At 39.5% G+C, this 22,542-nt stretch overlaps 1 protein-coding gene across 1 annotated transcript in view; it reads right to left on the bottom strand.

Moving 5' to 3' along the window:
* LAMA2 (laminin subunit alpha 2) overlaps positions 1–22,542 on the bottom strand; it is a 434,604-nt gene that overhangs the window by 151,115 nt on the left and 260,947 nt on the right. Inside the window, exons 26-32 of the mRNA XM_019538207.1 lie at positions 21,984–22,163; positions 19,151–19,339; positions 18,925–19,058; positions 14,809–14,926; positions 7,406–7,540; positions 6,601–6,725; positions 790–876 (exon numbers count right to left, since the gene is read on the bottom strand). Coding sequence (XP_019393752.1) covers positions 790–876; positions 6,601–6,725; positions 7,406–7,540; positions 14,809–14,926; positions 18,925–19,058; positions 19,151–19,339; positions 21,984–22,163 — 968 coding nt within the window. The remainder of the gene's footprint in view (positions 1–789; positions 877–6,600; positions 6,726–7,405; positions 7,541–14,808; positions 14,927–18,924; positions 19,059–19,150; positions 19,340–21,983; positions 22,164–22,542) is intronic.

Here is a 22,542-nt window from a genome sequence, read left to right as displayed (position 1 = left end):
CATTTTTTAATATCTAGGTGCTCTGTGACTAAAAACACAAACATAGGGGAGAAATTTGGCAACCAAATTGACAAAATAATTATAGGCACCATACTGTAATTAATATGCAGGTGTGGCTCAGGACTGCAGGAATGAGCAAAAGTGAAGCCAGTGTCCTATAACTTTTTAAAATAAGTTTTAAAACCTCACTACAGAATGACTTGAAAGTTCTCCCATTATCTGCCTCTTATATCAAGACCATAACATTCTTAATAGTTAAAAATGACATTTATATTAATAAGCACCTGTTACCTGGGCTCAACTTATTCATATTGTATATGCAGCTACATGTCATTATACATGGGAAAACTACATTCTCTTTAGTTTATTAAAGTTTAACTGTAAATGTCTTCCTTGTAGTCAATATACAGAAGGATAAAATAATAGTCAACTTGAGAATCTGAAAATAATGCTAGACATTGAGGCAAACTATACTGACAATATATAATTTTACATAATATAACTATTTCATTTGAACTTGAGGGTACAATGAAATGAAAGAAGAATTTTAAAAATATTTAAAAGACTATTCTGTAATGCTAATGAGTTTATCTCTTGTAAATTTCAAATGGAAATTTGTAAATACTTGTTACATCCAGATTCTGAGCCATAAACAGAAGAGGAAATACTTTGTCAAAAGAAGCATATTTAGAGATTAACACATTTTCATTTAGATTCTTTTTTTTTCCCCTCACACACGGCCTCCTTTTTCATTAGCTCTCCCTTGCCAGGCCACTCACTCAGTCTTACCTTTCACAATATTGGCCTTCATAGCCACGTGGACAAGCAGTGCACCGATAATCATTATGTCCTTCAACAACACAAGAGGGGCTGAAACTAAAATAGAAAAAGAAACATAATATTAATATATAGACATCTCACTTTAGTTTGCCTATAGAAGAGCCACTAACAAATGCTGCATACACACATTCAAATGATTTGAGAGAATTCTTCTGGGTGTGATTTCCTGGTGAAAAAAACTTACCTGGAGATCCCCAAACAGATACTCAAATGCTAGTCATGGGTGACTGATGCCTCTTGAGTCAGGGGGGGCACTGATTGTGCCAACCGGGGAGGGGTTGGCACAATCAGTATATTTTCCTGCTCTCCATGTTTACCTATTTTTAGGTCCTCTGTCCCACATTTTGTACTGTAGTACCTCTGACACCTAATAGATAGATTCAAACCTGCCCAAGTGTTTGCTATTATTATTTATTTCTACTGCCTTGGCCCAGAACCATACTGTGCCAGGCCCCATACAAATAGATCACAGACATATAGTTCTTGCCCCTAAACAATTTATAAAGGATAAGTGGATAGAGAAAGTCAGGCAAGTACAAGGAAATTGTGAAAATACAGTTCAGCCTGCTAGAAAGAAGTTTCAATATATCAGAAACACATTTTATTTTAGTTATTTTTTGTAGGCATCATGGAAAGGAAGAACTTTAAGGAAGGCTTGAAAGGAGGTATTTCTTGGAGGTTCCTGGGCAGCTGCTGCCAAGCCTGAGAGGCAATGTGATAGAAATCATGAAGGAGCTTGTTTAAAAATTTAACAAGGAGAATATGGAGAATGGCATCATTTGTCCACTAGAGAAGGGTGTCAACTTTTTTATAGTGAATGAGAGAAGTTATATTAGGTAGCAATAGTTTTGAAAGCATAGTGAAGAATAACATGGTCAAAGCAGTGAGCTAGGAAAATTATATTTGTATACTGATATGCCTGGATATGATCAAAGCATTTGATGAGACCAAAGAAAAGGATATCATGATAACTGAAACTCAAGGTGATAAAACCCTGGATAAGAGTTTTAGCTAAGGATAGGAAAGGCCACATTAGAGATGTTGAGTTTAAACTTTGCTGATTCTTTCTGAATAGCCTAGCTATGAACTGAAGATAATACCCTGGTTACAGACTGGAAGAGCAGGCAGGACAGTGCCCTTGGCTACAGTAACTGAGAAAGGGGTTAATGATCAGAGTGTGAAAGGGAAAGATTGATAGTTTTGTTTTAGTTATGTTCACCTTAAGCTGAAAGACTGACACAAATAAATGCCAGAGGAGGCCGAGATATTAGTGCAGATGCAGGGGAGATGGGTCTGTTATAGAGAAGTAGGCCTGTGAGTCAAATGCATGGAGAGAGTAGTGGGAAAAGGCAAGAGCACTATCAACAGAACCTGTAGAACTACCAAAAAGTTTTCTTAAAGGTGGATGAGAAAATGATAGAGGAGAAGAACAAGAGGACCAAGTTTCAGAAACCAAGTGAAGACAAGATATCAGAAGAGAATCATGTTCAGTGGTGTCAGAGGCGGGTGACAGGCTCAGAGAAAAAGGAAACAGAATACAGTTCTGCACTTGGCTAGAAAGAAATCAAACACTGGCCAGAGCATGTATGAAAATCTCACCTTCTTGGTCTGGCCTTCAAAGAAGTAAATAGCCTGAGTACTAGACTAACTAAAATATTTTCTTTTTAGCTGTCACTGAATGTTTTGCACACAGAAGATAAGTTCTGTTCCTGCAGCCAGTAACTATGGCATAATTGAAAAATGAGTATTATAGCAAGCTGTTGGAATCCTTGTAATTTGGGTTCCTGTACTCACATTAATAAATAAATAAATAAAGGAAAAATGTAGCTAAGTATCAAAATGGTGCAATGCTACAAAAATCATTCATTCAACATTTTGTGCAAGGATTTCACAAAGGGATTGCCAAACCAGATTACTGCTGAAAAAGCACTGAGGTGGCTTTAGTTGGGGCGAGTACTCTCCCTTGGTACAGTGCCGTCAGCATCCTACTCTAACTCGCTTATAATGCATTAAATCAATAGTGCTTGAATGAGTAATAAAATTACACCTGTGCAAAAAATGTAAACAAATTGATCTACTCACAAACTCATTATCCAACACATTTTTGAGTCTGTAAAAATGGATCCACAAACCCATAAGCAACACATTCTCATCACATTTGAAGCTGAATGCTGAGTACACAGAAATAAGAAAACATCCTTTACAACTTAGTTGGAGTTTTGTAAAACTTTAAAAATGAAAACAATACAATTATATCCCGTTGCTTCAAAAATATTATTGTCAATCTAAGTTCTGCAAAGTGGCCAAATTACTTGCCTATCTGTATTGCATGCATCAGTCAATAGTTTTATTACTATCTGCCTTGCATGGAGTTTCTGAATCTATTTTTTTTCTTATTGTCATCCCAAGAGCTTTGGCGCAACTCCACAAAAGGACTTAAGCACCCCAAGTATAATTTAGGCAGAATTGAGATTGCATCAGTCTAGATGTGCTGTCTTCAAAAAACTTGGCTATCTTAATGGTCCTCAAGTCCTGGGTGCACTAAGCTTTTGTTAGTGAAGTTTCTTAGGCACCAGGGCTAAGTACAGACAGTCAGAAAACCTGAGGTTGAATCAATTAAATCTTTGCAGGTTAGTTTAAGCTGCATAGATTGAACTAATTGGCAAGTGAACAGACATTCACTTTTGATTTTAGAAATGTAACCACATGCCTACAGTAGTTCAGGCCAGAAGCCAAGGGGTGCTAGAGCGTGCTTCCCTGTTTGGCTGGAGCAGACAGCTTGGGCCAAGGTTAGCCCACCCACTCTGTAAAGGGAGAGGATTTGCGGGGGAGGCACAAAGCACCTTGGGATGCGGGGGGACTATGAGTTAACTTGAATCTAGAGGGGATCTGTGACATAAGTTCAGTAAACTGATTTGACCTAAATCAGTTAAATCTGATGCTATATCCATCTAGGTTTACCTTAAACTGGTTTCAGCCATTTTGTAAGTGGTTTATGTGTACTGAACTTCTGTTATGTTATAGATTTGAAACTGTTTCCAATCACTTATACTGGTCCATGTGTCATTTCTGTCTTTAGCCCACAAGTTCTATCTATGCCTTTATTTTGGCAGCTCATTGCCTCTCTTGTGCTAAAGTATTACCGGGATCCTTAAATAAGATGCCTGTCTCCCCTGAGGCGTTCAATCCAGTAGGCTTGCTCAGAACATGCTCATGAACAAAACACTTTGTCTATGCCCACTTGCACTTAAATACATACCTCTAAGGCTATGGATATTACACATAAAGCGGTTTAAGTGATCATAAACTGATTTAAACCTGTAACAGAACAGATGTTCAGTGTACATAAACTAGTTTGAGAATGGATGAAACAGGTTTGAGATGAACCTCGTCGAATGTAGTATTAGACTTAACTGATTTGGCTCAAACTGGTTTATGCAATGTCTGTCCCAGACCTTTTGCTGGTTTAAGATAAACCAGACACCCCTCAGCATCCCAGCATGCTCTCTGGACTGGGCGGGGCTCTCTGCTCCGAAAGCAGGGCTGGCCCCTCGTGGCTGCAGCTCCAGAGACTTGCAGGCTGCTCTTCTTCTCCCCTGCTAAGCAAGAATTCCCCCTTCCCCTTTGCCATGCACAGAGGTGTCTGTGTTTTAGCTAGCAGACCTCATGCTGGCTATAGTCTGTACTGAATCAACAGGTAGAATTAACAGGCAGAATCAACAGGTAGCTGGTAATGTTCCTGTGTTGTTTTCTTAATGGGGTGACAAACACTGAGTTAGGGGTTATAAACACTGTTATCAATTCTCTTCTGGGCTAATCAGAACATCCTGCTGGGGACTGATCATGGCCCACCTCAGCTCAGTGTGGTGAAAGAAATGGAGGGCTGCTGTAGCACCCCTGGCTTCTAGCCTGAGCCACTGCAGGCATGGACCTGCATTTCTGAGATGTCTGTCTGGGTTACAAACTAATTTAGTCTAGCCAGGTTAGACTAACCTGGAGATTGAATCAGTTCAGGCTCAGGCCTTTTAAATGTCTGTACCTAGCCCTTGTGATGATACTGGTGGTGTCCTCTTTTTTACAATAGCACTCAGCAGGTTGCAGGGGGGATAGGACATGGGTCTGAGGGGAGAATGCTTAAGGGGATTCTCATCCACATTTCTCATTGCTTATGCAATTTACAGGCAACAGTAATTTTCCAGGTAAAATACTGAAACACCACAGAGCATGGATGGGAGCCTATGTCACTCATCCTATAGGGGAATACTCTAGTCACCCCTGCTCCCTCATTTTGCCCCAGTCATATTTATATTTTTCACAGTTGTACTACTTCAAGAGGAGAGTTGCTATATCCCAGAGAATCCTGCAGTTGGGCTGTTAGCATGCTCTCCTGGAGAAGGAGAAAGATGTGGGTTTGTATCTCCTTAAGCTGAAGAGGGCTTAGGGCTTAGCTCTCTCTTGTCCTTGGCTATTATACAGAAGGGCAGCACCACAAGAAAGAAGTGAACCCTGCTCTGTTTTCAAAAGGAATGATATATCCAAGAAAGGGTTTCAGACAGTGAATCTTGATATGACATAAATACTTTCCCACAACCCAGAGTTGAGTGCCTAAGACATAAATGGCTTATTACTGTATTACAGTTCACGCTGGCAATTAATCTCATTTTGAACTGACTTTCTCATGAATTATATAGACACCTAACAGGGGAGAGATTCCACTCCCAGAGACAGATACCTAAAAGTATAAGGATCATTATGTTTTGTAAAAAAAAAAATACCTTCAGGTCAACAGTTTTACAGTCTTAGTCATTTGTTGCATTTGATGTGCTACTAAGAATTGAAACAGATAACTTAATCCACCCTTAAATATTTGTTTTGGCTGGTCTAGATTCTGTACTTATGTGTGCTGAAGGATTCTTAACATAAATTTCCTTGGATGAAGATTGACTGAGATATCAGGTACAGAAGACAGACTTAGAAGCTTCCCATCCAAAAATGACCCAAGCTCAAACTATCCTTCATAACAATGGAATGATGAAGGTAAAAGATGCCATTTTTAAGAGAAGCATAATAACCAATATACTCACTACAACATTCTGATCAGTGACAAACAGTGTAGAAAAGTGGCTTTCAAGAAAGCTACGTGGCCCCAGATTTCCAAAAGAATGAAAATGTGCTACAAACCTCTTAGATAAGTGGTAAAATATGATTCCTAATGGCATGAAGGGCATCTCAAATGTTAAGGTACCATATGAGGGGTGGCAAGCTTTATTAGCATAAGGCAACCAATAAAATTTATACTGCAATAACTGCATTGCTTTAAAATTATTCTATCCTTCACAAATTGCCTAAAACTCATGTAACATTAAATAAGGAATCAATAAATTCCACAGTAGAGGAAGAAAGGCACTGTAATACATTTATACCAACACAATATATGAGCATAAGATTTTTACAGCTCTCTCGTGGAAACATTGTACTTGAGCTCTGCTCTAGCTTCACTTTTGAGAATACCTTTTATAACACACATTCATTATCTGTTGAGTATTGCATTTTCCATTCCTTATTAATTTATTCATCACTAATTAGCAAGGGAGCAATTCCTGACTCTTTAAGCAAGATCAATTAGTAAAACTGAATTGGAAACTTTTTAGCACGACTCTCTATGCTGCACTTCTACTGTGTACAACTGACTGAGGGCACAGAGTGAGACCAAGGCAATGATATTAGTGGGTGGGCAGGCACTTTGTGCCATAGACTTACTTGTTACTGGAAATGATTAGAGGACAAGCACAAGGCTGGCAGTCATCTGGAGATCCTTGGACATTGCCATAAAATCCCAGTGCACACCTTTCACAATGGTCACCAGTAGTGCTGGGTTCACAGTTCTACAAAGGAAGTGGTGGGGGAAGAAGTATTATTTGATAATTACAAGAAAGAAGGTAACATTTTGTTCTCACCCTAAGGGATTCAAACATTCTTAGATACAAAGGATGTTTTTTATTGAATGAGCTTTTCATTGTTGCCTCTGATGTGATTCTCACTGGGGCTGCCTCCTTTGAGAATCTGCTAAGCCCATGCTGAGTTACATATGGATTTTCATGAAATAAGAATGGAGCCCTGCAGCTAGCCATATATATTGCTACAGAATTTCTCATCCCCTTCATCCATCCTTCCCTTTCTTCCTCTGCTCCTGCTGTAGGAGACGTAGGAGAAATAATCAATTAAAACTCCATCTTACTGTGTCGCCAAGTCATGCATGTTATTACCTATTGTAACAAAATTTTGCTTGTTGGGGGGAAAAAAGAGTAAACTGCATATTTGATGTACACGTATTTCACTTTTCCTGCTTCAGCAAGCAGTAGCTGGGATATGGAAACGAGAGGAAGAAGGAAACTTATGTAACTGGAAGCCTTAACTGAAGATGATCATTATGAAAAATTCTGGCTAGTTTGTATTAAGCTAAAGGACATTAAATTGCATCATCTAGTTTTTCAGTTCCATGGAACAACACGCACTTTTTACATTACAATAAACACAGTGCATGGGTTTGAAAGCACTTTAATACCTGACATATAGATGTTTCAGGATCACACATATCACTATGTCCATGGCACTCGCATACAACACAGGTACCTAGGGATGCACTAGGTCTCCTGCCAGCAGATACTGAATGAAGTCTATAAAATCCTGGAGAACAAATCTGCAAACAAAGAGAAGAAAACAGTTCATTAGATAGTGGATGGATGAGAGAAGCAATGCAAGCTCATCTTTGCAAAAAAAGAAACCAGTTATTTCAAGTAGTGAAAAAAGTTGACAGGTCTCCAACTGTGTTATAAACAACATACAATACTTTATAGAAACTGGAACTAAACCTAACTGGAAACATCTCTGTAAAGTCCCTGGAGCACTCCATTGGTACCAGTCTTTTCATATTGCAGCTTGCAAGACAGTTCATTCAGATGCAGAATACTCAGCCTTTCACTCTGTGCATCAAACATCCTTCCTTGTATTTCTTGAGAAAGAGGTTTATTTTTTAAACAAACACTGCATAGGCTGTTGGGAGCAAGCAGGATGATTCTTCTCCCCTTGTCCTTGGTGTGTTTTTCGGATTTGACAAGGTAATATCTGCCTACATACTGCCTGATGGATAACAAGCAAATGCCCAATGATACTCAGCGAAAAAAATGTCTTCACAGCTGCATTATTTATAGCCATGTAATTTAAAGACTATAAAAGTAAAGAATTCAAAATAATAAAAGCTTTACTTGTCTTGGGACTATTAGCTCCAAAATCAAATTTATCCATCACTGATCTATTTTTTTTTTACTTGGCAATAAAATTCTGAGAGCAAACCAAAAATTGCTAGCAAAGCTGACATATGCAAAATCAAGCCCTCAAGTCTTCATTTTCAGGCTTATTATGTAAATGTACTGAAGTGTCTATGCAGCTTTCCAAAAGCAGACAGCTAGGGAAGTACAATACAAAAACAGAGCTGTTTGGATGGTTCAGCCCATTAGGGGTTAGTATACAGCTGAGAAATAGATACCAGAAATAGTGACCAGATATATTGATCTGATGAAAGAGTCTGTTGAGACCACATCCTGTTGTCAATGGTGACTTCTCCCAGACCTTGTTACTTGTCAGTAGAGCAAGGTGGATATACAACAATTTTGTAGTATCACAAAGAGCATAGACAGTGGAGCACACTGGACATAGACTATATTATCTCCATAGAAATGGCAGAATGTCAACTTCCTAATTGCCAATGCACAAAAAGTTTCCCTAAGTATAAACACTGTTATATTTTTTAGACTCAGAAGCAAGTAATCTAAGTTTATTTTCTTTTTTTACTTATTTTTCTTTCAACTATATTAAGATCCTTGATGCACAGAAACAGTCATGGCTTGGGAGGATTTCTAATTTAAATGAATAATCTCAAAGTAATCAATAATGAATAATTTAAATTAATAATCTCAATCTCAAAAATGAAAGTAATTTTACTTCTTACTATAAATACTATTTCCACCCCCCTCAAAAAGTAACATCTTATAGAAATGTTCAATGATCTTAATGTGTAACTTCTGTACCGCATCTACTGCTGGGCACAGGTTAGACAAACAGCATCTATAAAAGCCTCCCTCCCTCTCACTCTACACACATGCACACACATATATTGGGGCACATAAAGGTTTCACAATAAACAAGGCAAGATGTCAGGCTTGGCCTTCATTCACGTTCTTTCCCTCATGAACTGTGTACCATTTACTTCTCTTAATCTATTTGCTACACACTGTAAAATACTTGAACTAAATGGGATAAAAGTTTTACAGATATAACACAATTCTGAGTATTCTTCACTTGCTTCCTTTACCCTCCATTCACTCCTCTTCCCTCACTGCTATTATTTTACTCCTCTCACAATGTGCAGTTTTCACAGGAAGGCTGAATGTTTTGCACAACACTCTAGGCTCTTTCCTTCCCACTAGCTATGCTCAGCAATTGCAACAATATCAGCTAGAGTTACTGCTACTAAATAATGAGAGTATGTACTATTCTATTCATGAAACAACTAAGAGCCCCATTCACTGAGGGCACCACCATTTGGAGCTGCATTTCTGTTTAGCCCTAGGCTCTCATACCCTGCAGGAGATGGTCTATGAAATACCTATATGAATTTGACAGACAGAACTGGCCAAAGCACTCTGTCTTAAGTGGTTTCTGTAGCCCCTACCACCAGAGTAAAATTTTCAAAAGCACCTTCAGTTAAATGATTTCATGTAATATCCCCTTAGAAATCACTTTTTGAAAAGAACATTCCTGCCTGTAACTTTATTTGCAAACTGGCCCCCTCCAAAAAATCCCCAAAAAACCAAACCCCCCAAACTTGCAGAATACAAGTGAAGAGAAGTGGATACAGGAAAAAGAAATATATTTAAAAACATTCACTGAAATTCACTGAAAATTTGTGGCAGCATCCACCTTGCTCTACTAACAAGTAACAAGGTCTGGGAGAAGTCAGCAAGATTTCAGAGTGTGGGCTGGAACCAGAGATGTATTTGTGACACCTGAGCTCCCTGGATGGCAGGTGTGTGTGGGAGAGGCAGCATCACTGGTTATGATCTGGCAATACAGATGCTTCTACTTTTTAATGTCCTCCCCCGCTACCCCTCCCCAGGGTCAGTGCCTAGGGTTGGTGCCCTGGTCAATCCCCCACCTTCATTACATTACTGGCGGAAACATCATGGCCCAGATCCAAGGTGGACTCACGTTCTGTAGAATCATAGAAAAGTAGGACCGGAAGGGACCTCCAGAGGGTCCAACCTCATTCTCAAGGCAGGATCATCCCTATCCAAACCATCCCATACATAGGGATCTCTATAAATTGTGCCAGAAGTGCCCCCCACAGAGCCTTGAAAAAACAGAGTTTTTCATTTAGCTGTTTCCCCTACCGCCCCTAATTGGTGAAGGGGCCCCGCCAGCTGGGTTGTTTGCTGTTGATTGCCAGGGAAGTGAAAATCACAGTTCTAAATATGCTGTTTTTTGCTTCCCCTGACAGCCAGCGGGGCCCCTCCATCAATCGGGAGTGTGTGTGGGGGGGAGGGACAAGTGGCAAAATGAAAAACATTAAAGACTGTTCCAGTGTGATTTACAGAGCTCCTTACCCACACATCCTTGTCGAACCTATTCCTAAAAATACACAATCAACTCTGTTGTATAACTACCTGGTATGTTGCCCAAAGACACTCAAAGTGTCCTAACCTGACACAGGTAAAGCAGGGACAAGGGCTGTCAGAATCCTGCCTCTTGTTAAAATGCACTTGAGAGATCCAAGGAAGAATGCCATGCTCCCCTCTGCCCCCACTACAGAGGACGGCAAACCCACCAAAGTCCATGCCAATCTGACCACGAGGGAAAATTTCTTCTTGATCCCAAATGTGGTGATTGGTTTGATTCTGAGTGGACAGAGAAGATCCTTTAACTGGGAACCTCTGGGTTGCAGTTCCAGTAGGAGCACTGGTACACCCTAGTCAAAATCCCCATTCTCAGCTGCTTCTGAGGAAGGGAAAGAAAAATGCTTGATATCTATAACAACGGGAGAGAAGAAATTCCTTGCCAGCTCCATGTGGCAACCAGCAAAGGCCAGAGGCATGGGAAAAACCAAACACCTTCCACTCTGTTCTGCAACCAGGGATCAGCAAACAATGCTACACATCACACCCCCTAACTGGAGAGTCAGAACATCCTTTTCTGTCTTTCCTTAAAAATAATCCCAGTCCCTTTCATTTTCTTTCATAACTAAGCTGGTTATGGAGTTCTGCTTTATTTTCCTACTGCTGAACACTGCGGGCACTTTTACGCATGCTCCGGGGGTGAAGGGAGCTGCGCTTTAGCTGGAGTGGCTCCGAGAGCCGCTCTAATTAAAGCACCTCAGTGTTTTGCGTATCAGCATCCCCCTGCTTCAAAATGGCAGTGAGGGTGCTTGAACTAAAGTTCATTGAACAAGCTCTAGTTCAAGTGCCTCAACTGCCATTTTGAAGCACGGGGATACTGATACATGAAATGCGGGAGGCTGCTGGAGCACAGTAATTACCACGCTCCAGCAGACTTGATTAATCAAGTCTGCTCCGATGCACTGTAATTACAGCACATTGGAGCAGGCTCCACGCTCTTGTCCAGGCACCCTGTCTTCTCCAACATCCACTCCAATATCTCATGATCTCTCAGATAGCCATTGCTAAGGGGGGAGGAGACTCCTAGGCTTCCAGCTCTTGGTCTTTCTGTCACACTGGAAACATAGCTGTCTCTAGATCATCCCTGATCCCTAACATAATCTATTCTTGAAAATCTCTAATGAAGGGTATTCCACAACTTCCCTAGGCAGTTTATTCCACTACCTTACTATTCTAACGGAAAGTTTTTTCTGGGCATTCTATCTAAACCTATTTTGTTGCAACTTATTGCTATGTATCCTACTGTCTGAAACAACAGAGAAAAGATGTCTACCTCTTATTTATGGTAGCCTTTCAGATATTTGATGAAGGGTTGCCATACAGGCTGCAAGCTGCAAGTTGAATGTGCCTATTTCTTTAAAAATATCCTGATATGGCTTGCCTTCCAAGCTCTTTATTGCTTTATCATTTTTGTCAACTGCCTCTGTATCCTAACTTCTCCATGTCCTTTTTAAAATGTGGAGCCCAAAATGGCATCGGATACTCTAGATGAGGCCGAACTAGCGTCAAGTAAAGTGGCACTATCACTTCCAGGTCTTATACCTAGTTCTCCTATTGATGCAGCCCAAAACTCCATTAGCTTTTCTTGAAGCTGTGTTACTCTGCAACTTTCTCTGCAGTACTGCCATGTAGCCAGTCATCACTCATTTTGTATTTGTGTTTTTTACTATTGTTCCCAAGGTGTAGCACCTTACGTTTGTCAGCATTGAAATTCATCCTGTTGGCTCTAGCTCAGCTTTTCATTTTATTAGTATACTTCTAATGTGTGCCCCTGTTCTCTAGGTGTGTTTGCAATCTTTCCTACTTCTGTTTCATCTGCAAATTTGCTCTCTATTCCAACATCCAAATCATTAATAAACACACAGAATGACTAGACCAAGGACCTGTGTGAATCTATTCAAAGCTCCCTGCTATTATTATATGGTTTCATTTGTAATTACCCTTCCTTTGTAGCTACAAAGCTGTGTAGCCACCTTGTAGAAGTTTTGTCTAGTCCACATTTCTCCAGTTTGCTTATGATAAGGTAATGTGGAACTTTGTCAAAAGCCTTGCTAAAGTCCCAATGCACTATATCCACTGAATTACCTTCATCTATCCAGCTACTTCCTTTGTCAAAGTAGATCAAATTGGTTTGGTATGATTTGTTCTAGACAAATCCAGGCTGGCTACTTGTGACCAGACTTTCCTCTTTTAGATGCCTGCCCTTCTCCAAAAATGTACTTCCATACAATATGCTCTAGTAACTTCCCAGATATTGAATTCAGGCTAACTAGCCTATAATTCCCCAGGTCCTCCTTTCTTGCTTTTTTTGAAAGAGACACACCGTTGGCCCTTTTCCAGTCCTCTGGTACCTTACCTGTCTATAATGATTTTGTAAATATTATTGCCAAGGGCTCCAAGATCCCCTCTGCCAATTCTTTCAGTACCCGGGGATGAAGTTCACCAGTCCCTGCTGACGTAAATTCATTCAAACCAATCAAAAGCTCTCTGACTTACTTTTTTTTATATCAACCCTCAGCTTGTCCCTTTTCTTATCCGTAGGATCCTTACTAGATGTCTGGTTGCATCTTACTTTTTTTGACAACTGAGGCAAAGTAGTTTTTGAGCAGCTCTGCCTTCCTTGAATCTTCTGTTAAGAGATCATCTTGACTATTTAAGTCTTTCTTTTCTGGCCACCACATTCAGAGAACCTCTTATTGCTATCTTTAACCTCCATCACCAAGTATATTCTTACCTTTGACTCCCCTCACCAAGTTCTTATTATTTCATTTTTCCTAAGTGCTCTGCCTGCATGCTATTTTTTTTTTGCTTCTGAGGCATCCTAGAAGCTCCTTGTGCATGCAGCCACATTGATTTTTTGCTGTTCTCCTCCTATTTCCATTGTTCTGCCACTGCCTTTCCCTACTTTTGCTCTGTTGCTTCTCCTTGTCCATCCCATTGCACCACCAACTGAGGCACAGACAAAACTCCTTGCCAGCTGGCCCTGGTGTGGGCACAGCTCCCCATTGCCACCATATCACCAAAGCCCTCCGGGCACCACAGGCTAGATCCAGCGGCTTTGCAGGAGAGATCCAGCCTGTGGGCCTTATGTTGCTGACCCCTGGATTCTTTCTCTTCTTGGTTGTTCTTCAGAATACCTAACTCTCTATCAACAGAAAAGGAACAGCCAGGATATATGAAGCCAGTGACAGCATTTGGCCATTTTAAGTCACAGTCATGATTAAGTGATATTTAGAGGCCTGCTCCCAGAAGGGAGTGATAGTATAACACTTGGAGTACTGCTAGTATGCTCTCATCTCTTCCAAAAGGTTTCATTAATCAGAACCACCCACACAATGCCATCTACTGTATCAGACACTGAGACTCGTATCCAGTAAAGTGTATTATACTTCACTTGAAAATCATGAGCAGTGCCAATGGCTTTAATGGGACTAGATATCTGCTTAAAGTTAAGTAAGTATCTAGGTGCTTTGTAATTATGGGCTCTGACAGAACAGAAATAAACCTGAGAGAGGTGGGGACATAGCAAAATACAATCATTGTCTAAAACTCTTTATCACCCCTTTACTAACAGATGGGGTGTCAAACTTGTACTGCACACCAAGCCAGATCCAGCCTGCAGGATTCCTTGCAGGCTGCATCCAGCCCAGGACACATAGCAATGGCTGCTCCAACTCTAACCCAGCATACATGGCAGCAGTAAGTCCAGCTCTGACCCATGGCATGTGGTGATGGCAACAGCAGTTATTATTTTAGCATACTTTTTCTTGTCATGGTTTAAATTACTACCTAGATATGAACGTTCTGGGTTTGTTAATGAATAAAAAGTATGGGGCATGGGGCTCAGCTCCAGCTCTTGCCATGTGCCCCATGCTAGACCTGAAGCTGCCACTGCATGCCCCATGCCACAGTGGCAGCTCTAGGTCTGACATGGCACATGGAGTGGTGGCAGCAGCTCTTGAGTTCAGCTATGGCTGTGGCAGCAGGTTAAGTGGCTAGAGGGTGACCAGGGTTGTATCAACCCTCACTTACCCTTTTGCTGCCAACTGTCATATCCACCAGACCCCACAGGCCCTGGATCAAGGTGCTCTCCCCTCCCCACAAATATGCCTACCCCGACTTCTAGTGGCCCACCAGTGGTCCAGCCGGCAGAACACAGCAGCGCTGTGGGCTGTATTTTTGCCACCCCTGTGATGTGGCATAAAGACCTTTCATGGAAGTCAAATGGTTACCATACCTCACAGGATAAGCCAGAATATCCTAGTGGGCAGTCACATTTCTCAATCATGTGAGCCTGAGGACTCATTCCAGACACTCTTCCTTCCTCAGCAACTTCCATTGATATCTCAGAAATTCTGGGAAAAGGAAAAAAAAAAGAGATACAGAAAAACAAATTTTGTAAACTAAGTGAAGTGCTATTTCAAAACAGGTTCAAAGTGCAGGGAAAAAATAATCCGTATTGGTCTGAATTCTTGGCCTCTCCTATAGGAGATTAGAAAAAAGCTCCATTCTTGCCTAAGTTTGAAGGAAGCTTCAAAGCCAACACAACCTTTGACTCATTTTCTACTTTGGACTTATCATTTAACTAATTATTCTCTTTTGCTTGAATCTACCCTCTCATTTTTTTTATTTTCAGCCAAAGTAAGAACAGAAGCACAAGCCTGATTCCTCATTTGGATGGATTCATTAAAAAATTGAAGTCACATACTAAACACGGTTCCAGTTCACAAATCATAGAGGCGTAGCAATAAAATTGTTTGTTAAATGAGCTTTTAATGAGGCAACTTAAAAAAACCCCTCTATCCCCAGCAACTAAACCAGGCTAACAAGATCTAGAATAGACTTCAAAGCTTTTTTTAAGATCTGTGGCCAACATCTGCCTTTTTTTTGTCTCTCCCTCTCTCTCTTTCCAGGATCATGAGGACATACAAGAAAACTATTAAAAACAAAGAAACACTCAGAAGTTTGTTAATGTAAGAAAAAGGTACATTTTCATGCTGGAGTTTCTGACTCTTTACTTTCCAAAATGTTTACTTGATTATATCAATATTCTATACCCATGTCTCCCAAACACTCTCAGTGCACAATGAACAGGCAAACTGATTATGAATGGACAAAAGAGCATGGACAATGACAAGAAATGACAATTCTGGTTCATTATAATTTATCTTGGGGAACTGCTAACTTATTATTTTGGCACACTTTCAGGGTTTTGTTGTTGTTGTTTGTTTAAAAAACTACCAAGATCTGAAAGTTTTCAGTCCAAAGGGAGGACTGAATTTGTGTAGATTAAGAAAACCCAGAGACAGCTGTCCATTTGGTCTAAGGCGATGGAAATTGTAAAGCTTCCAAATACAATGCCAAATCTAAGGAAGGAGAGACCCCTCCTCCCCGCAAATAGAAACACTTTGAATAAAGTGTTCAATCAAAAAAAAAGATAAGAAAATGAAACCAGAATGTATGTATTAAGTATCTGTGTGTGGGCTAATAAAAATAATTAGATCCCATTCATTCTCTCAACCCACTCACTGATTGTTGAGGAACTTCTATTCCACTTATTACCTTGGTGTTACCAGGCACCATATTACCATGATGAGAGAAATCCAGGTGAAAGCCTGGCCCATTAAAGTGAACTAGAGTTTTGTGACTGACTTCAGTGCAACCAAGATTTCAGCTTTAATTTGTTTTCATTAATACAATGTACCATATGACAGGAGCACCTTTCAGCCTGTACATCCTTGTTGCTACTTGTGATAGAGCATTCATTGAATACAGAAATGGAACAAAGAGAAAATGAAATCAGATGACTGAAAAATAAATAGGGCAAAAACTTATTTTGCTCCTGTATGATGTATCAACACAATCTTGCATGGAAGTAACTGTACATTTAATACCAAGACAGAGTGGATTATGCCTTCCTGTCATCTTCAGAACTGAGGCAATGGTCTGTATGCTGCAAAAACTATTTACTGTCAGAAAGCTAAATTTACATAATAATATACTTTGGGACCACAAAGCTACCTGTTGTCTGTGTGAAAGTGTTACTTAAGGCAGGTTAGGCTTGGCTGCTTTCTGGAGCATATCTAATAGGAAGTAGCCTAACCATTGCTACCTGATCAGTGTCTGGGATACTGAAATAATTCACAGTCAAACTGAAAGCATATTTCCAATTCAAGCTAATTTATTATCACAGTCCAGCTGCCTGAAAACCAAAACAAAATCTAATATAAGAAATGTTTCAATTTAGAGTGGTGAATGTGAAAAGAAGGACAACAAAATGAACGCAGTAGAAAAACATTGGGCTTTTGCTTTTTAGCTGAAGCCTCTAAATCACTCCCTGTAAAACTGTAACATATGAGTAGAAACAAGATTAGCACTGCTGCTAAATTATATGCTAAAACAGGGGCAGCGTTGGAATTAAGCTATTTTTACACTTGGGTCTGTTACTGGTTCAATTTTTCCCTTATATTTTTTTTTCTGTAGTACATCAATCACCTGCAATTTTGCATTTCTAAACAATGAAGCTGAAAGAATTTTCATATTGGAATTACAGAACTTTTAACACCTCACTGAAAGCTCTGAAAAATATTAAAACACTTCAATATATATTTTCTTCTTTTTATTTTTTATTTCCTTTTTCTCATCCTGTCTTATTAAGGGCAGCTGGATGAAGAAAAGAGGTTTGGATGTAAATGCCTGATCCCAAAACAAGAACAGATTCCAGACTTAAGTGAGGTAGTCTTCATTTTGACTTGCTTAACTTCAACACGTGCCTGAGTGCTGGACTTAGCCCTGAGTTTTAAATGATTTTCTGAATCAAAGCCTGCAGTTTTTACTCAGGCCAATCTCCCTTAACTTTTAAGGAAGTTTTAGGGATTGATTTTGTAATCCTTATTCAGGTGAAACTTCCTCTCAAATCAATGAGAATGTGTCCAAATATAGACTGAAGGGTTTGTCTGAAAAGTTCATGTGTTCCTTCTATTTAAGCTCCATATATTCTCTCAGATGCCAAAATGAGAAGTATTGTTTAAATGCTAGAAAAATCATAAAATTTGGTCATGCCATAACCATTTCTACCACAACTGTGGTTTTATACACAAAGGTTATAACTTCAGAGAGTTACCAGAAAGAACAAAGAATAACACTAAAATCATATTCTGAAATGTGACTTTGCAAAAATGATATTTTGATTCTCTAACTGGTACCTGAGCAAACTCACTCTGGAAATGGAAGTCATTCCCTGTTACCCCTGATTTATTCATTATTACTGGCAGTCCTGACAAAACCGGGGTGGCAGTCTAATGCTGATTCTGAGTGCAGTGCATATTTCTGTCTGCACCAACTTGAAGTCAAACCAAACCAGCCAAACCAATCAATTCTAGTTTAATGTATGCATCAAGATAGCATTCACATGTCTCTCCCACAACTCAGTCAGTTCTTCAGTGCCAACAGAAGGAAAATGTTTACAAAACAAAGATAATATTTTTTTCCATGTGGACTCAGATATGATTCCCAGTCCCTTGAAACTGAGCTTTACCTTCCCATTTAATAAAATACCACAAATGCAACTTGCCAAAAATAGACAGTTGCCATGAAACTTCTCAGCTAAATGATCTAAAACAAACACTGTAACAGTGGACATCCAACCATTGGCTAACCAGACAGTTATTTTCTTTAAAATGACATACATATAAATAACATACAAATGCATGCATACATACATATTAACCAGGCCAGGTTATATCCTTTCAGGGCACTGATTCTAGTCTGCATAAGTACTGCAAAGTTTCATGGTACCCCTTCAGCTCTATCACCTTAGTAATATTCTCTCCAAATCTCACACCCTCATAAACATATTTATGACCTATTTTTGTAGATTTTTTTGTAACCTATAACCGCTACCTGCTTCTACTAAGCTGGAGCAAATGCGATTTTATAAAAAGGGCACTATTTTCATCACTAATCCTTTGTTCCCTGTTGTCTGCAGAACACAAATGTTTCACAAGCTAAGAATTGAATTTTAATTATAGCATCTTGTCTGCTATAATTAACATTTTAAAATAATAGCACAGGATTCATATCTATTTACAAAATGTAGTTTTGGGTTTTTTTGGATTTTTTTTAGGCCTTGGGTTTTTTACCATCATGGATGCCTGTAAGTACTGGGGGTAGGATTTTCCAGTGAATAAAATTTGACTCAAATTTCTCCAGGTGTGTTAGCACAATATTCTTCCTGTATTTATCATTGAAATGGACCTTATGGATTTTTCTATGAATAAAATTCAATTTGAAAGCTGAAATGGACGAGGTGAGACTGACTGCATTATTTCAGGCCACTGCATGAAATAGTTACCTGCTCTGTCTCATGATGCTCCCATGAGTAGCCTTAATAAGAATGTAATGAATATCATACAGCACATTCATGAAGTCCTCCCGGGTCACAGACCTACTGACTCTTGGATCATCACCATGGTATTTCCATTGATGCTGAAAGAAACAATAGCCCCAAAGCCATCCAGTTAACACCCTTAAAAGATGGAAAGGATCACATTCTGGAATAGAATAGACTGAAACATTACCTCTGCCATATCTATCTCGTGCCTGGTCAGCTGGCCAATCAAAGGAGCAGCCATATACCGAACTATAATTCTAGTGTTTGTTCGAGGCCCACCTCTCATGATGACCTGAGGATTATAGGTAGCAAAACCTGTCTCTTCCCGTGCTTCAAAGTAGATTGCATATTTCAGCTTTCCTCCATAAGCAGTCAGCTAACAAAGCAAAATAGAATATTAAAGAATATGAGTTACAACTACTTATTATTATACCTCTGTGCATAGCCACATCTACACACACATACATACACATAACTATGCACACATCTTATTTACTCGAACAGAAGACAAGGTTCTCTCCCCCCCTCCCCCCCCACAATACACATGGGGAAAAAAGCTCCTCGTCTTACATTTGCATACAAGGACACCTCATTAAATGCATTGTGCATCATTAAACTGCTGCCAAAGGGAGCATGTGCTCATTAATGGAAACCAACTATGAAACTGATTAAATATAGTGCAAATTGAGCATGACTATAAAACACATATCTCATACTGGGGAAACATTCTAATTAGAAACTATCACTTTTTTTCCCCTTAATTTTGTGTCTTAGGCCAAATTAGTCAAATCATTTCCAAATTCCATCCAGTGAGCAGAGCTCAGTCATTCAGGTCCATGTAGTGTTACCACTGGCAAGTATCTTCAGCCTGGGGCTCTAGATACTCCCAAATCCATAGCAGGCACTCTTGTGCAAGCCTCAAGCCCAGAGGTCTTCAGATTCAGATGCCCCCAAGTCTCGCTTATCCTTAGCCAAAAGAGCAAGCTAGGAAGAAATCCTCCCTCTCAATAAAATAAAATATGTAGTCAAGATCCTCCCATTAGGAAGCTATAGTGGATTCTCATAGGGGAGCCTGCCCTCAGTGCAGTGGACAAGTTTCCATCCTCAAATACACAAGCCATTCAATGTCAGAGAGAAGGGGATCTCCCTTTCCAGGTACAGAAAAACCACCTGGACCAATATTATTTCCACTGGATCAGTAAGTGTAAACCATCTGGATAAGATACATGGTAATGCCCATTTTGCTCAGTTCCCTCAGCACCAACTCTTTTTGAAACCATGTTTAGCCACTACACTGAATACATCTTGATTTTTTCCTCACTCCCACAGCTGAGCTGCACTTTTCCCATTCCAAACGGTTCCTGTTTTTTCACCCGCCTTAAATGTCTGGCAAACATCACCAAGCAGGGCATCAAACAGTTCACCCAGAATCCCTCTGTTGCCAATCTCTCAGTCTGTCACATGTAATTAGTGTGACCCGACCCTCCATGAGCTAGAGCCAGCCCAGGTTGCCCTGAACCTCATCTGTACAAAACATTTTGGAGGATCCCTTGATTCTGACAAGAATACCTGGTTTCAGTAATAAGTGTGGGTAATTAGCACATGGATCCTTTGTGAGGGGCATCTGGAATACACACGAATACTGAGCAGTACTGAACCATGGGATCACCAGGGCTTGAAATGGCGTTGACTTTGCTGGGACCAGCCCAATAAACTATATGACAAATCATGAGCCTTTTGGTTTTGGACTAATATCATGCATAGTTTGTGCTATTATATAGGTAGGTACAAAACTGCTGTTTAAAAGTGTGTTTATGCAGTACCTGTGCTAACGCTTACAGCAGAGGTAAAACACATAAATTCTGGATGAACTAAGTCTATGGCAAACAACTACAAATATGTTTATTTCAAGACCAGTGTTTTCAAATTTGCCCCTCACTTCCAAGCATCAGGGAGACCAGTAAGTTGGGGTGGGAGTGCCGAAGGAAGAAGTTGGGGAGGTAGAGGATAAGGGGGCCATTTGACACCCAGATTTATTGTCCCTTCTGTAGCAGTGATAGGGGGACACATTCAAGACAACCCTCCAATAATGAGATTCTACACCTGGAAAATTGTAACAAATTCATAAACTTTCCACATATAGAATCTAATTCTTGGGGGGGGGGTCATCTTATATTTGGGGTCATCTTATATTCAAGTAAACGCGGTATCACATAGATACAAATACACTTGTTTGTGTGTCTGTATTCATGCACACATGCATAAGGGTGAGAGAACAGAGGTATTTACTAGTTGTAGGGTATGGATTTTGTTCAAAGACATCTACATAGGCATCTCTTTCTGCCGAACTTTAGAAACAAATTTTATGTGGCAATCCTGAGTGCTCAAAACAGTTTGTATGAAAGAGGGAATTGCTATGCTTTCAGAAATCCAACTGAGAGGTTTCAATAATACATCCTACAACAGATCCAACAAGAAGTTTATTTCAGATGTTTCCCACTACCTGGGTCTATAAATGACCTGAAATATTTGTGTAACTTTTCTGTCAGATTGAAAAGAAAAGCAAGAGTCATGATAGTAAAACATTATTAATATATTTTTCCTTTTTCAAATTAAAGTTTTTTTGAAAAATAAACCCCATTTATAGAAACTGCAGGCAAACAAAGACACCTTAAACTTGAAAACCCTCAACTGACCAACAGCAATAAACCATAACTGAAAAACTGGAATTCCTCACAGATCTCCGGACTATCATTTGAGTGTGACGTTCTGCAATAAAATTCTCACCTTTCTTATAGATTTTATATGCAGATGACAAAGAGGTCATCTGTATTCTGCGTTTAATGACAACTAAGAGAATTAACTGCCATTTTGTAACTTTTTGCCCTAACTTTATGATAGCATAAAGTATTAACCTTTTTCAAGCACATTCTTGTTTGTTATAACTTCTGTAACAGTACTAAAGAAAATATTTGCAAAATATCAGTGTTTGCCAGAATTCAGAAGAATCTTATCTTTACCTTTTTTCCTTCAAACTGCTCTGGAAGTTTCCAATAAATAGGCTCTGAATGGAGATCTTGCATTACCAGTTCAATGTTTGCTACTACCTCTGGATGCTGGTATGCAACCCCTTTGACAGTTGTTTGCTGAAAGTTTTCATCCACCAGGGGCAGAACCATTTGTTCTGTTTTCAAGGTCACCTGCATATATATAAAGAAATTAAAAAGACCAACAAAAATAAAAAAATCAAATGATCAAGTGCATTTTGATTTTGATTTTTTGTTTTGAGGGTTTTCTGCTTGTTTGCTTTTTGAGTAATTAGATTCATTACTCTTAGTTTTTTAAACACCTGATATTAATTCATTTCAAGTTACAGTGAGGAGTCAATGGGTTTTTTGGAGTAATTCTATAAAGATATGACGGATCAAGGTAAGCATTGTGCATATAGATTCCATCACTTAGCCTTTTCCATTTCATGTTCATGAGCAAAGGAACCAATAGTACTGGTTAAGGCCATATACAGCATGCTCTGAACAGAAGACTGTCAATATACCTTGTTAATGTGATTTCAACAGTGCT

Source organism: Crocodylus porosus, unplaced genomic scaffold, assembly GCF_001723895.1.
Source record: "Crocodylus porosus isolate Cpor-Errol unplaced genomic scaffold, CroPor_comp1, whole genome shotgun sequence".
Lineage (NCBI taxonomy): Eukaryota > Metazoa > Chordata > Crocodylia > Crocodylidae > Crocodylus > Crocodylus porosus.
The sequence above is the reverse complement of the archived record's forward strand: the minus strand, read 5'-3'. Positions and strand labels throughout refer to the sequence as shown.